Source organism: Solea solea, chromosome 4 (assembly GCF_958295425.1).
Source record: "Solea solea chromosome 4, fSolSol10.1, whole genome shotgun sequence".
Taxonomy (NCBI): Eukaryota; Metazoa; Chordata; class Actinopteri; order Pleuronectiformes; family Soleidae; genus Solea; species Solea solea.
In genome coordinates, this window is record NC_081137.1 from 6,126,189 (window position 1) to 6,142,939 (window position 16,751).

The 16,751-nt window shown below is 39.6% G+C and overlaps 1 protein-coding gene across 1 annotated transcript; it reads left to right on the forward strand.

Annotated features, from left to right (window-relative positions):
- Positions 1-7,777: 7,777 nt before the first annotated feature.
- On the forward strand, positions 7,778-12,535 carry LOC131458553 (tripartite motif-containing protein 44-like). Its single transcript, XM_058627727.1, has 3 exons — positions 7,778-8,241; positions 9,122-9,277; positions 11,174-12,535. The coding sequence occupies exons 2-3, from the start codon at positions 9,126-9,128 to the stop codon at positions 11,394-11,396; spliced, it is 375 nt and encodes a 124-aa protein (XP_058483710.1). The 5' UTR covers positions 7,778-8,241; positions 9,122-9,125; the 3' UTR covers positions 11,397-12,535.
- Positions 12,536-16,751: the final 4,216 nt, after the last annotated feature.

Here is a 16,751-nt window from a genome sequence, read left to right on the forward strand (position 1 = left end):
GAAGGAGCTTTAGCTTTTCCGGTTGTGAGGCTGATAATGAGAATGCCTGTCAAGGTTACATACATACGTAAGTACAATCACTGCAAAAGACTTGGGATTTCGGCACAGTCACTTAAAAATCCTCAAAGATGTCTATGTGATTCAAGAGTACTCTACTGAGTCTACAGAAAAAGAAAAATATACTATTAGCCTGATGCTAACATTACTACCACTGGTACCGGAACGTTTCAGACAAGTCAGCAGATATTACTATAATTGCTTGGACTTGTATGTGTAACTGCGTTAGAAATTACCTGTAATTGTGAATTTCACCAAAATGAATATTCTTTAAGTGCCACCTGGTGGATTAGTAGCGCAACTGCACACCGGACCTGCCTCAGCTAAGGAAACTGCTCTCTTGTCAGAGGTGTGTGTGTGTGTGTGTGTGTGTGTGATACTGTGTTCGTTTTGGGAGTTAAATTCTTTATATGTTGTTATGTTGACTATCAGACGCATGTATATTGCTTTCGAACATTACTAGAACGCTCTGTAAAAGTTGCAGACATCTCTGTTTAGAAATAGTAACGTTATCCAAGAGTTGATGTTTAGGCTACAAGCTAAGCTAATGCTAGTCTGCTAACCATAGGCAATTAAATGCATTTTGGATATTGTTGTGTATGAAATGGAAAACTGTGCTAGTGTGAAATGCAAACTTTGGGTGGTCTTATTGCATTTTAAATAATGTCCACTAGTGATACATATCACACATAAGTTTTATGTGTTGTTGTGGGAAATATGTTAAGCCAAAATGTATGTTTTAGCAAACAAAAAGAGGAAAAGCTCTTAAGTACTCAACAATAAGTACAACAGTATCACCACTATACAATCACATATTTAGAATGTACACCAAAAACATGTACTGCTTTGTCATTGTGTGTAAATGTACAGCATTATTTATGTGTGCGTGTTTATTACGTTTATTATGTTCACCAGATTGAAGAGCAACTCTTGTGGTCGTGGCATCCTTCCTGCACCATAGTCACTAAATCCACATATGAACACTATCTGTGACATAGATGTCGTGACAGTTACACCAAGGCAGTGACCTTGCATGTCACTTTGCAAGTACTGTACATAGCATTATTTTGCTCATGTCTTTCTCTATTGGGAAACACAGGCACAGTACAGTATTAAAATTACCTAGCTATAAAATACATTTTATGGCTATCCCTTTATTTGTATATATGTATGTATGTATATATATATATATATATATATATATGTATATATATATATATATATATATATATATATATATACTGTATATATATATATATATATATATTATGTTTTCAATTCTCCAGCCTTCATAAATGTCACATTTATGCACTGCATAAACATTACTTTAAGAGTCCCATACTTTAAAGTGTGGGACTCTGTGGCTCTCTTGTTTTAACACCAGTGCATTTAGACTCTGATGTTATGCCCTAATTCTACAAAATGCTTTGCCCCTGGTGATATTTCCCTGAATCAAACAACACCAAACTTAAATCATCATGAAAATGTTTTCTCATCACTGATTTGTAACATTGTGTGATTTTTAGTCATTTGTCAGGGCCACTATGAAACAGAAATGATTAAAACTACTTTGCTTCAGAGTCGCTCAGTTGCAGACTCACCTCTGTTACTGAGGCTCCTTTAGCGCAGATCTTGTTTTAAATATGTTAGACTTTGTCTTAAGTCTTTTTCACAAACCCACACACACCCATTAAAACACATAAAAGATCAGTCTTCTATGATTTTCCCAGTGGACTGCAGCATCTGCAGCAAATCAGCTATTCTTTCCTTTATCCTCTCTCTCTCTTCCCCCACTCACTTGCTTTTCCCTGTTTTCTCCCTCTGTGGTATTCCTCTGGTATTTGGAGCAAGTGTTACTGGCAGAATATGTCTTTATGTCTTTGTCCAAAACACACGCACGCACACATTTAATGCATTTTAACTCTCATGCACAAGTGGTCAACCTCAGCCTCATATGTTGCTGCTACAGGATTTTAAAAAGTAATGTATTTCTGAGTGTCTTTCTCATGCTCTCTCGAACATAACTCGTCCATCCGTTTTGAACATTTACTGGCCACTTTATTAGGTACACAGGACACCTAATAAAGTTGGCAGGAGGGTCACCCCTTGTGGTCTTCTGCTGCTGTAGACCATCTCCTTCAGTATGTTGTACTTTGAGAGATGGTCTTCTGCATGTCTTGGTTGTCATGTGTGTTTATTTGAGTTTTAGTTGCAAATGATTGTTGTGTTTCTATTATTACAGATACTGGTCTTCTGGCCTCTGGCATCAATTGGTCATTTTCACCGAGAGAGTTTTGTTACTCAATGGATATTTTCTCTTTTTCACACCATTCTCTGGTTGTGTGTTAAAGTCCCAGTAGATGATCAGTTTCTGAAATACTCAGACCAGCCCTCTCGGACAACAACTAAGTCATGCGTAAAGTCAATTAAATCACCGTTCTTCCTGAGGCTGATTATGTTTAGCATTAACAAGTGGTTGTAGAAGTGTAAGTGGTTTGTCTTGTGTGTCCTTACGCTGTCATTATCTTTGCTGATGTCAACAGGTGTTGCATTACTTATTCTATGTGCTATTACGCAGACTGTGTATCATTGAATATGACTGTTAAATAACAGATGTGTTCTGTTTGCACAGGAACCGTGAGGGTGTGTCATTCATGTGGGTGTGGGAAACAGAGAGATACAGATAAGTAACTCCGCTGGTCAGCAGTAGAATTGGCAGAACCTCCATTTGTACTGACTTTTGTGGTCACCCCTCCTGCTCATGTTCCCAGTTCACAGAGTAAAGTCCACCCCCACCATTCCCCACAAACCCACCCTCCCACCCTGCGGATGCTGTTAATGGCCCGGACCTGTCTATGCCGCACAGGGACACGTCTATTTGCTGGAATTTCCCATGGCTGATCATCATCTGTCGTCACGGACACCTTCCACCCCCGCCATCTCGCCCACTCCCCATCCCAGAGCAACAACCAGGCAAAACAAATCAAACAATTCACAGTTTCCCATTATTTTCTCTGTCAGCATATGGTTCCAATCAGCAGTGTGTGTGTGTGTGTGTGTGTGTGTGAGGGAGACACCATGTGAATGTTTTTATTTTCCATACATTTTCTTCTCAGATACAAAGCTCTTTGTCCACACTCTTTCTGCATCCCTTTGGCTCCTCCTTCCTCTCACGCCCTCTCCATCCTCCAGCTCTCCCTCTCTCTTTCTCCATACCCTCATCCCTGATTTTGAGTTAAAGTCTCTCTCTCTCTCTCTCTCTCTCTCTCTCTCTCTCCTTCTATTTTAGTCTTGCTTTTCTTGGCTCCAAGTCAGACCCTGAGGCAGACCTAGAGGTCTTTTTCCCAAGTGATCTCCAGGGTGGACTCCAGGGAACAGAGCGCACACACACACACAAACACATGCTCTGTCCATTTCCTTCTCTGTTACTGCTCTTATCCCATATCTTTATCTTTCTATCTTTATCACCTCCTCGTTGACTGCATTCATAGTTTTTCGGGAAAACTGAGAACACAATGTTCAAAACCATGTTTTGTGTTCCTGGCATGGTCAGTGTGACCTATACACCCATTTGCACATCACATCAGGACTGCAGCAGCACTTTAACTTACAGCCAGAACATCGAATACTTTTCTAGAAGAATCAATCATTAAAATGTATAAGACATGCAAAAAGAATGTGTCTGTATAAATGACACAGTGGCTGCAAAGCCGAAATGCTACAAAATGTGCACTCTCAAACTTTTACTCAAATCAAATCACACTTAATTTTCTACATGGCACCTTTCACTTTAAGTTTGTAAACCAGTCATTCTTCTGCACCAAACTTAATTTAAATGGAATTGCATTTGTTTTTCTCAGGGACACAGGAGCTGCTGGTCTACTGCTGCCACATTTTGGTAATGTTGAGTCATGTAGGAAAACACATGTGAAGGGTTTCAAACGCTGAAGTCAGAAAATAACACATTCATGTACTGGTGGAGGCAGCAGAGGACCAACAACTCCTGCATGCACTGATGTATAATGGTCAATTCCTCTATGGTGTGGTGAGTGAGTTGTTTACAAAGCAAAACTTCCATGTCCAATTGTGAAAGGCCGTCTTACAAATAAAGGTCTTTAGTTTTAGGTTTTGTAGACTGACATTGTTAATAGAATAAATGGCATTTAACTGGCAATTTAAAGTAAAGTGGAGAGAATAAAAGAATTACTGATTTCAGAATAGTATACATTTGAATTTTTAATAATCTGTCTAAATCTATGTTCGTGAGCACTTCTCCTTTGATGAGATAATCTTGGCAAAGGAGAAGTGCTCACTAACACAGATTGAGACAGATTTGTGAACAATATTTGAGAAAAATGGATAGAAAATGTTTTAATCTTTAAATTCAGCTCATGAAAAAGGGGAGCAAAAACAAAAGGGTTGCGTTTATATTTTTGTTCAGTGTGCATATTAATGTTCAAAGCTTATTTATTTACATGTGGGAAAGCGGTGTCAATTTCGATCAAGTGATAAAGTGAATATAGCCAAGTGATAAGTGATGTGTATTTCGTAGGTTTATGGAAAGATCAACGGTAAATGTGAAGCAGGGTAAAATGGCAGCTCATGGCCAAGTGGAAGGGAATTTGGCTTGTAACCAGAAGGTCACAAGTCAAGGGTTGGGTTGCCCCTGAGCAAGGTGCCCTTGACTGTTGAAAACCAGACATTGACTTAAAGATTGTTAGATGTTTAGTTGTCAATTTTAAAATGTAGGTGGGATGAAGTTGATTTTAAAAGTCGACACTTTTTGTTGACATACTATAATAGGACACTTGACGGTTTATGATTTGACAATTTTTGACGACATACTACACTAGGACCCTTTTGACAACATACTATATAATGACATATTTGTTACTAAATCCGTTTTTGTAAACAGTTGCATTGACAGCAGCCATCGTGTATTTACATGTGGGGGAGTGACGTCACATTAGCAGCAGCAGGTGTAATCTGAACACCTGTGATCGAACCACTCAGCCCGGATGTAAAGAGCAGATGTGAACAGAGCATAAACAGAAAATGTGTGGATCATTTTAGGCAGCAGTTAACACATGTTTGTCTCCGCTGCTCCTCGTGTTCTCCCTGTTTCTCTCTCCGTGTGGAAGAAGCAAGCTCTGACAGGTAAACACAAAGTGGAACATTCCAAATAACTCGACACAGAGGGGAGAAGTGGAATGTACCAAATCGCAGAAAGTATACCATGGCCTTCAAATCAGTGTAGCTTTGTGCAGGAGCAGCTCCAAATTAATCAATGTCCATGTCCTCATTGAACAAACAAAGAAAATGGCAGCTGAAACTGTATGAAAGAAAACACATCTGCAAAAACATCCAGCGCCTTAGGAAATGCTGCCATCTGCTGGACATATTATCACACCATTGTGTGAGTGCTCGGGCCCTAATCTTCAGAAAGCCATGTTTAGTGAGTACAGTATATTTCAAACCACATGTAACACATGTAATATACTGTTCAGATTTCCATGATACCAAGTTTTCCGTCTTTTGAACTGACTCCTGTTGTGGTGGTAATGTGACTCAACCCTCAATTATTATTATTATTATTATTATTATTATTATTATTATTATTATTACTATTACTATTACTATTATTATCTGTAAAGTTAAAATCAGTAAGTTTACCTCGAGAGCTCCACCTTAGCTCCACCTTGTCCCTATAAAATGTGAGAGTGCAGGCGAGGGAGGAAGAGCGGTATTATGTCAACGCGGAGGGACAAGTGTGCTGTTGGTGGCTGCACAGTGGAGCACAGTGTTTTACACAAACTTCCAGCCTCAGAGGATTTCACCGACGTACAAACACACACATTTTTAAGAAAAGGTCAAATAGAGCTCATAACTGACCATTCTGACACTTCCTAATTAAAAATATTTGTTCAGTACGTCCTCCATGACCGGAGCAAAGACTCAGTCTGATACAGTCACATACAGCGGCAGTTTATGCAGCTCGCCGCTCGCCACTGGCGATCAGCGGTGGCGATCAGCGGTGCTGTCCCTAAGTGTTTTTAACTGATTTACAGTTGGGCGGTGTTCGGCTTGATCCTTGTGTCGGACGTCTCTTCCTGTGACGGCACTCTCGCTGTTTTCCGCGCACGCTGCCATGATGATATTGTCAGTGAACTAGTGGAGGGAGGGGGAGAGGAATGGAGCGGAGGGAACAGGAGCTGAGCGAGTGAGCACTGTAAAAAGGACAAATCAGAAACCCCCTGGAAGAAGTGGGTGTGTGTTTGCCTGTGTCTCATTTGCATATAAAGGGACCATGCACAAAACCGAGCATTCTGAAAGGGGCAGGTTTAGCAGGGTTATTGAACTGCTATGGTGCTTCATCCTTATGGTATTTTGACCAAAGCATGCCACTGACATGTTCATTAGGACACCAGGGAACTCTTTTAACTTGTGAAATAGGGTATAATATGTCTGCTTTAACTCACCCTCGTTGAAATGTCAACTCTTTGATGTAGTACTACACTTTTACCACTGGAGGGTGGTAATTCTCTGCGATATGAAAGAACCCACTTAATCTCCCAGCCACCCAACATTTATAGGGGGTTATAAATGACAGTGACAAGAAGTAATCAAACTGGTATTTAAGAGTTAAAATCCTCAAAATGATAGAGTGTTTGGTAGTTTAGGACAGGGCTGAAGTTGTTTAAGAGACTTATCTAAGATTCTACTAAATTGGATGGACTGGGAATAAATTGGGGAAAAGATGTGGGTGGGAAGATAATAGAAGAGGAGTGGGAAGGGCGTGTTACCTTTTTCATGTGAAGCTCATACTCAGCGAATACAATATAAAATCTGCTGGAGGTGTAGGAGAGAAGCACATGGAACTGTGCTCCTGCCTCTTTGGGAGGTTGTGATTAACTTTCTTCAATCAAGTCGTTATCTTTATGTATTCTGGGTACATGTAGCCACAGGGTGTAGAATAATAATGAGACACTGGAAATCAACCAGCACCTGATTTTTTAGTGAGTGCATGGAATTATTGACAAAAATGGCTAAGTTTGAACATGTGACGTACACAATAATGTATGACCAGTATTTACTGGCACCTGGTTAAATAAACCAATGAGGGCATTTTCCTTTTTTTAAATGTATTTCTGCCATTTACTTGTTCATTTGTTAATCTCTAAGATTTATGTTTTTGTGTGTATGAGTTTGTTGTAAGTATATTTTGTTATTGCTAAGACAAAGCTTTTTAAGTTACCAAGGAAAATTGACCATAAGCAAACAATCTTTCTAAACACAGTGATCATTCAAAATGGACAGTACTTTATGAATAATCCACTGCTATACTAATATTGTTGGGGGAAGTAATAAACCTTTCCATTTACTTGAATGAGGAAGTGTGTCCAAACTTTTGACTGGTGGTTTTATAACTCCACATTCCTTCACTCAACCAGTGAAGGAATGTGGAGTTATAAAACTACTTTTAAACACCTAGTTATTGTTCCTAATAATATGATCATGTTAGAGTCGGCAGGTTTTCTGGCCTGACTTTATTTTAATATTTTATGATTATTATACTAACCATAAATTGTAATTCTAACGATAAGTTAGCTTTATATGTAAACCACCCCTACAAAAACACACAATTTGAACTTTGACATTTAAACCAAAATACAAAGCATAGCAATGAGACCAAAAAATCCTATTCATGGTTAATATCCAATGGAATTGTTTTGTTTTGTTTTTAATCATCATAAAAGTACTTAATGTTGTCATAATTTTCTTGGACAATAATATATAAAATCTCAGATTTCTGTGACAGCAAGATGTTGTATTTTACAACATTTTTGATTATTAGTATACAGTGTATCAGTGAATGGAAAATCAAGCAAAAAGCATCCAAGAAAACAACATGATTCCTGCAACAACACATATTAACTAATAGCCAGTCAATTAAATAAACCATGAAATTGATCATTTTAACCTTTAATTAAGTCATTATAATTTTCAGCTTACTGCATTCACTATCGATTGGTTTTGCCATTTATTTAGAAAAGTGGACTCCTCCTGGCTTAGTGTGGTCCGCGCCCTCCCCTCATAAATCTAATTGGAATCATCCACTTCCTGTTTGCCACTCGGACCTTCCACGCACGCGGAGCCAGCAGGAGCAGCGGGGACTAACGTATGGTAAGTGCTGCTTAAAAATGATCCACACATTTCTTAGACTTTCTGTTGACGCTCTGTTCACAGTTGTTGTTAACATTCGACCTGAGTGATCCGATCACAGGTGTTCAGATTACACCTGCGACTGACAATGTGACGTCACTGCTCCACAGCAAACACACGATCACCGTCTAACCATGTACGTGTGGTCAATGCGATAGTATGTCTTTAAAACTGTCATAATATGAACTTTTCGAGTATAGAGTGTCATCAAAAACGTTAAAATATAAATTGTCCACATATGTCGTCAAAAAACTGTCCAAAATGTCAAAGAATGTCCTCAACAATAAATGTCAATATACCATTAAAACTGTTATCTAGTCTAGCCAGTAGGGGGCAGGTTAATAAAAAAAACTTAAGGAGCAGTGATTTAGGAGAATTTGCAAAATAAAAGGACCGATATATAGTAAACAATAACAAGGTTTTAATGTATTTTACTCTCATTGTTTTCACTCATTTACTGCAATGACCACATTTTAACAACTGGACACTACTTTGTCTCATCATGTCCCCTGACTGAAGACCTCCCAACAGCTGCAGTTAAAGGCACAGTTCATTTGTTTTGAAGCATTGTTGAATGAGGACATTATCATCAGAATTTAGGGCAATAAGAAAAAAAAAAACACAAAAACAAGCGATGACTTTACAGTGAAGAGTAAAATGACACATGACACACAACTGACAATGGCAGCAAACTTTGTCTGTAACTGAAACATTTGCAGACATTAATCAGTTGACAGTTGACTGTCACTAAATACACCAGAATCCTCTGTTAAATATTGAGATTTTTAAATGTTTAATGTTTTCAGGATTTTTAAAGTCTTTGTTACTTTGTTTGGACCAGGACCATGAGCCGGCAGGAGCAGGAGGACCTGGAGGAGGACCTGGAGGAGGACCTGGAGGAGGACCTGGAGGAGGACCTGGAGGAGGACCTGGAGGAGGACCTGGAGGAGGACCTGGAGGAGGACCTGGAGGAGGACGAGGAGCAGCGCGGACAAACGTGTAGTAACTGCTGCTTAAAAATGATCCACACATTTCTTAGACGTTCTGTTGACGCTCTGTTCACACCTGCTGTTAACATCCCACCTGAGTGATCCGATCACAGGTGTTCAGATTACACCTGCTGCTGCTAATGTGACGTCACTGCTCCATATGTAAATACACACAAACCAAAAATGATTTAGTTTTAATTATTTCTTTGTTATAAAGAACAAAGAAACCGGAAAAAAAACAATCGATTATGAAAGTACTCGTACTCGTAATAGTTTAATAATTCAGTAATCGTTGCATCCCTACTTGTTTTATATATATATTTTTAAAAATCATCAGAGACCCCAAGTAATCAAGATATTTGGGAAATCACATGAAATGTTTATTTGTTCATTTAATGCTAATCCACAAAAATGTTTGACGTGTATTTGTAACATCAGTTCAAAAAATATACGCTAAAAAAAATTAATAACAATCTGTCCTTGGGGCTCATTTACACCTGTGGTCATGTGCTATCCCATTACAATCCCATCACAGAAAATATGCATTTTTAGGGGTGATTGGACTTTTTGACCATATCCAATATGCCCATATATCACAGTGCTGGGGCCCATATCAATACCAATATATATGTCTTTCCTTTTGCACAACTGCAGAGGTCATTAAGTCTCTTCTCTAGTCAAAATAACAGACTATGTTTCATACTTATGTCGCAGCACATGTGGATATGAAATATCTTTATTGTGCAAAATAAATAAGCAGAAAAAATAGCTGTAGGGGGCGCGAGCATACAAGTCAAGGAGGTAGAAACCTTTTCAGTCTACTATTGTAGTCATTAGTCATATCGGCACATCTCGCCGTCTTTGCCCACATCCCATAAAACTTTTCAAAGCCAATATCTGCCCATACCGATAATATCGTCATATCCCCACACATTTTCATGTCGGGTGTAAACTAACAACATCTTTTGCTCTCAACAAACTTCTTTTTTAAAGACTTAAATTAACCTTAATGATTTTACAGCTTCTTAAATGGCAACATGTTCTGCTTTCTTGACTCCATAGAACAAAGAAATCATTCAAACGCAATCATTTTTGCTTTCTGGACAAAACAACACATTTGACAACATCATCATTTCCATCTTTGAAAAACCCTCATCAACATTTGAGCACATTTTATGGACCAAACCATCACTCTTTCACCCGTCATTTCATCACCTCACACGGACGATGTTAACAGCACTTGTCAACAGAGCCTCTGTTTAATGTGTGCACGTCATTTTTACATTGTTAACAGGTGAAAACTATGGAAGACACAAAGTGACAAAATTCAATCAATAAATTCACCATTAAATAATGACTCAAATGTGCCATTCATTCATATTGAAATTAAATACATACATGTCTTATTAAATGTGACATTCATTCATTCAAAAGACAATTCATTTCATGTAAAAAAAACAAAAACATATAGAATTACAAATAGTCAATTAACTCCTTATGTTTTGGTTTTTTTTTTTACATGAAATGAATTAGTATTTGAATGAATGAATGTCACATTTAATAAGACATGTATGTATTAAATTCCAATTTGAATGAATGACACATTTGAGTCATTATTTAATGGTGTATTTATTGATTGAATGTTGCCACTTTGACTCGTCCATAGTTTTCACCTGTTAACAATGTAAAAATGATGTGAACACCTTAATGACACAGAAGTCTAATTAATGTGCTGATCATTTTTAAGCATCAGTTACTGGACACCGGTACCCCGACTGTGTGGTCAACAGTCCAGAGAGTGGACCCCTGTCAAATTATTATTTTTTTTTTTTTATGGCTTTTTTTGGGGAATTTCGTTGGCCAAAAATGTGAAATAAAATGGTATAACCCCCGGTTGTTATCAGTGTGGGGAGCCGGGGGAGCACAGCCCAGCCCCGGCCCCAGTTTGGCCCCGGCGCCGGGGCCAAGTGTTCGGAGCATGCTGGATTTGAACCAGCCACAGCCGGACTGGCACAACCTCCTCGCGGTTGCGAACCAACCCACCACGCCACGAACCCTTTGGAGGTGTGGGATGGAGCTCCGGGCGTTTTTGAGTCTTCACTTTGGCTGTGGAACCTTAAACGTTGAAGTATAAAGGAATTGAACTCTCAACGTCAGGACTGAAAGGCAGCTTTCTAAGCAGTTGAGCTAACTGTCCACGCTCTTCCTTATGTTTTCTCAGACTTATTTACTCTCTGCGTTGAATAGCGTGCCTAAAAATTCACTTCATCCAAGTTTCAAACCCATGACCTGAGGAACTCCAGTCTTTCTCTTAACCTTGTGAGCTATTTGTCCTCACATGGTGTGTGCCAACCTTTGGAAGTCTTTCAATGATAGATTACCCATGACTTCACAAACCTCAGACTGATGAGATATTTAAGGATGTCTATCCTCCCTCTTGGGCCAGATCTTTGGTGTAGTGGTTATTGCTCTTCCCTTTGAAACAAGAAGTCCTGGGTTCGAGACCCAGTGGGAACAAGTGTCTTAATGCATGGAGTTTTTCATGTTCTCCCCGTGTGTGCGTGGCTTTTCTCCCGTTTCTCTGGCTTCCTCCCACAGTCCATCAATCATCTACCGCTTTGTCCTACACTGGAGGGTTGCGGGGGGTGCTGTGCCAAGCTCAGCTGTCATATGGTGATAGGCGTGGTTCACCCTCGACTCTTCCCCAGTCCATTCAAAACATGCAGTACAGTGATGAGGTAAATTTCTGCTTAAACATTGACTTCATGTAAGATTCGAACCCATGACCATAGGAACGCCAGTCAACGTCTGAAACATGTGAGCTATTTGTCATTGCATGCTTTTTCGCACAATTTGGAAGTATTTCAATAATAGAACACATGACTTCAAAAAACGTCAGACTGATGATATATTTTAGAACGTTTGTCCCCGAAAACGGACAACATGGTTGGTGTAGTGGTTAGTGCTCTTGCCTTTGAAACAAGACTTTCAGGGTTCAAGACCCATTTGGAACAAGTATCTTTCTGGAGTTTTTCATGTTCTCCCCGTGTGTGCGTGGCTTTTCTCCCGTTTCTCTGGCTTCCTCCCACAGTCCATCAATCATCTACCGCTTTGTCCTACACTGGAGGGTTGCGGGGGGTGCTGTGCAAAGCTCAGCTGTCATATGGTGATAGGCGTGGTTCACCCTCGACTCTTCCCCAGTCCATTCAAAACATGCAGTACAGTGATGAGGTAAATTTCTGCTTAAACATTGACTTCATGTAAGATTCGAACCCATGACCATAGGAACGCCAGTCAACGTCTGAAACATGTGAGCCAGAACACATGACTTCAAAAAACGTCAGACTGATGATATATTTTAGAACGTTTGTCCCCGAAAACGGACAACATGGTTGGTGTAGTGGTTAGTGCTCTTGCCTTTGAAACAAGACTTTCAGGGTTCAAGACCCATTTGGAACAAGTATCTTTCTGGAGTTTTTCATGTTCTCCCCGTGTGTGCGTGGCTTTTCTCCCGTTTCTCTGGCTTCCTCCCACAGTCCATCAATCATCTACCGCTTTGTCCTACACTGGAGGGTTGCGGGGGGTGCTGTGCCAAGCTCAGCTGTCATATGGTGATAGGCGTGGTTCACCCTCGACTCTTCCCCAGTCCATTCAAAACATGCAGTACAGTGATGAGGTAAATTTCTGCTTAAACATTGACTTCATGTAAGATTCGAACCCATGACCATAGGAACGCCAGTCAACGTCTGAAACATGTGAACTATTTGTCTTTGTTTGCTTTTGTGCACAATTTGGATGTCTTTCAATAATAGAACCCATGACTTCAAAAAACGTCAGACTCATGATATATTTTAGAACGTTTGTCCCCGAAAATGGACAACATGGTTGGTGTAGTGGTTAGTGCTCTTACCTTTGCAGCGACAGGGTCCTAGTTCAAGCCCAGCTTGGAACAAGAGTCTTCGTGCATGGAGTTTTAGAGACTAACAACCTTTCAACACATTTACAAGTGTTTCAATAGCAGATTCACAGAACTCAGTTGGTCAATTTAGAGTGACCAATTAACCTCATAGTATATATTGCATGTTGTTCGGAGGAAGCCACAGAAGCCGGCGAAAAGCCACACACACAGGCAGAACATGAAAAACTCCATGCATTAGGACACTTGTCCAAACTGGGTCTCGAACCCTGAATGTCTTGTTTCAAAGGCAAGAGCACTAACCACTACACCAACCATGTTGTCCATTTTCGGGGACAAACGTTCTAAAATATATCATGAGTCTGACGTTTTTTGAAGTCATGGATTCTATTATTGAAAGACATCCAAATTGTGCACAAAAGCAAACAAAGACAAATAGTTCACATGGTTCAGACGTGGACTGGCATTCCTATGGTCATGGGTTCGAATCTTACATGAAGTCATTGTTTAGGTCGAAATTTACCTCATCACTGTACTGCATGTTTTGAATGGACTGGCGAACAGTGCAGGGTGAACCACGCCTATCACCATATGACAGCTGAGCTTGGCACTGCACCCCCCACAACCCTCCAGTGTAGGACAAAGCGGTAGATGATTGATGGACTGTGGGAGGAAGCCAGAGAAACGGGAGAAAAGCCACGCACACACGGGGAGAACATGAAAAACTCCATGCATTAAGACACTTGTTCCCACTGGGTCTCGAACCCAGGACTTCTTGTTTCAAAGGGAAGAGCAATAACCACTACACCAAAGATCTGGCCCAAGAGGGAGGATAGACATTGTTAAATATCTCATCAGTCTGAGGTTTGTGAAGTCATGGGTAATCTATCATTGAAAGACTTCCAAAGGTTGGCACACACCATGTGAGGACAAATAGCTCACAAGGTTAAGAGAAAGACTGGAGTTCCTCAGGTCATGGGTTTGAAACTTGGATGAAGTGAATTTTTAGGCACGCTATTCAACGCAGAGAGTAAATAAGTCTGAGAAAACATAAGGAAGAGCGTGGACAGTTAGCTCAACTGCTTAGAGAGCTGCCTTTCAGTCCTGACGTTGAGAGTTCAATTCCTTTATACTTCAACGTTTAAGGTTCCACAGCCAAAGTGAAGACTCAAAAACGCCCGGAGCTCCATCCCACACCTCCAAAGGGTTCGTGGCGTGGTGGGTTGGTTCGCAACCGCGAGGAGGTTGTGCCAGTCCGGCTGTGGCTGGTTCAAATCCAGCATGCTCCGAACACTTGGCCCCGGCGCCGGGGCCAAACTGGGGCCGGGGCTGGGCTGTGCTCCCCCGGCTCCCCACACTGATAACAACAGGGGGTTATACCATTTTATTTCACATTTTTGGCCAACGAAATTCCCAAAAAAAGCCATAAAAACACAAAAAAAATTTGACAGGGGTCCACTCTCTGGACTGTTGACCACACAGTCGGGGTACCGGTGTCCAGTAACTGATGCTTAAAAATGATCAGCACATTAATTAGACTTCTGTGTCATTAACGTGTTCACATCATTTTTACATTGTTAACAGGTGAAAACTATGGACGAGTCAAAGTGGCAACATTCAATCAATAAATACACCATTAAATAATGACTCAAATGTGTCATTCATTCAAATTGGAATTTAATACATACATGTCTTATTAAATGTGACATTCATTCATTCAAATACTAATTCATTTCATGTAAAAAAAAAAACCAAAACATAAGGAGTTAATTGACTATTTGTAATTCTATATGTTTTTGTTTTTTTTACATGAAATGAATTGTCTTTTGAATGAATGAATGTCACATTTAATAAGACATGTATGTATTTAATTTCAATATGAATGAATGGCACATTTGAGTCATTATTTAATGGTGAATTTATTGATTGAATTTTGTCACTTTGTGTCTTCCATAGTTTTCACCTGTTAACAATGTAAAAATGACGTGCACACATTAAACAGAGGCTCTGTTGACAAGTGCTGTTAACATCGTCCGTGTGAGGTGATGAAATGACGGGTGAAAGAGTGATGGTTTGGTCCATAAAATGTGCTCAAATGTTGATGAGGGTTTTTCAAAGATGGAAATGATGATGTTGTCAAATGTGTTGTTTTGTCCAGAAAGCAAAAATGATTGCGTTTGAATGATTTCTTTGTTCTATGGAGTCAAGAAAGCAGAACATGTTGCCATTTAAGAAGCTGTAAAATCATTAAGGTTAATTTAAGTCTTTAAAAAAGAAGTTTGTTGAGAGCAAAAGATGTTGTTAGTTTACACCCGACATGAAAATGTGTGGGGATATGACGATATTATCGGTATGGGCAGATATTGGCTTTGAAAAGTTTTATGGGATGTGGGCAAAGACGGCGAGATGTGCCGATATGACTAATGACTACAATAGTAGACTGAAAAGGTTTCTACCTCCTTGACTTGTATGCTCGCGCCCCCTACAGCTATTTTTTCTGCTTATTTATTTTGCACAATAAAGATATTTCATATCCACATGTGCTGCGACATAAGTATGAAACATAGTCTGTTATTTTGACTAGAGAAGAGACTTAATGACCTCTGCAGTTGTGCAAAAGGAAAGACATATATATTGGTATTGATATGGGCCCCAGCACTGTGATATATGGGCATATTGGATATGGTCAAAAAGTCCAATCACCCCTAAAAATGCATATTTTCTGTGATGGGATTGTAATGGGATAGCACATGACCACAGGTGTAAATGAGCCCCAAGGACAGATTGTTATTAATTTTTTTTAGCGTATATTTTTTGAACTGATGTTACAAATACACGTCAACATTTTTGTGGATTAGCATTAAATGAACAAATAAACATTTCATGTGATTTCCCAAATATCTTGATTACTTGGGGTCTCTGATGATTTTTAAAAATATATATATAAAACAAGTAGGGATGCAATGATTACTGAATTATTAAACTATACTTTAATAATCGATTGTTTTTTTCCCGGTTTCTTTGTTCTTTATAACAAAGAAATAATTAAAACTAAATCATTTTTGGTTTGTGTGTATTTACATATGAAGCAGTGACGTCACATTAGCAGCAGCAGGTGTAATCTGAACACCTGTGATCGGATCACTCAGGTGGGATGTTAACAGCAAGTGTGAACAGAGTGTCAACAGAACGTCTAAGAAATGTGTGGATCATTTTTAAGCAGCAGTTACTACACGTTTGTCCGCGCTGCTCCTCGTCCTCCTCCAGGTCCTCCTCCAGGTCCTCCTCCAGGTCCTCCTCCAGGTCCTCCTCCAGGTCCTCCTCCAGGTCCTCCTGCTCCTGCCGGCTCATGGTCCTGGTCCAAACAAAGTTACAAAGACTTTAAAAATCCTGAAAACATTAAACATTTAAAAATCTCAATATTTAACAGAGGATTCTGGTGTATTTAGTGACAGTCAACTGTCAACTGATTAATGTCTGCAAACGTTTCAGTTACAAAGTTTGCTGCCATTGTCAGTTGTGTGTCATTTTACTCTTCACTGTAAAGTCATCCCTTGTTTTTGTGT

What these genes read in the sequence shown, in the direction of transcription:
- LOC131458553 (XM_058627727.1), top strand. Translation starts at nt 9,126, where the DNA reads ATGAGCCGGCAGGAGCAGGAGGACCTGGAGGAGGACCTGGAGGAGGAC. An exon ending in GAGGAGCAGCGCGGACAAAC is followed by an intron (nt 9,278 to 11,173) that starts GTGTAGTAACTG and finishes GGTTGTTATCAG; the next exon opens with TGTGGGGAGCCGGGGGAGCA.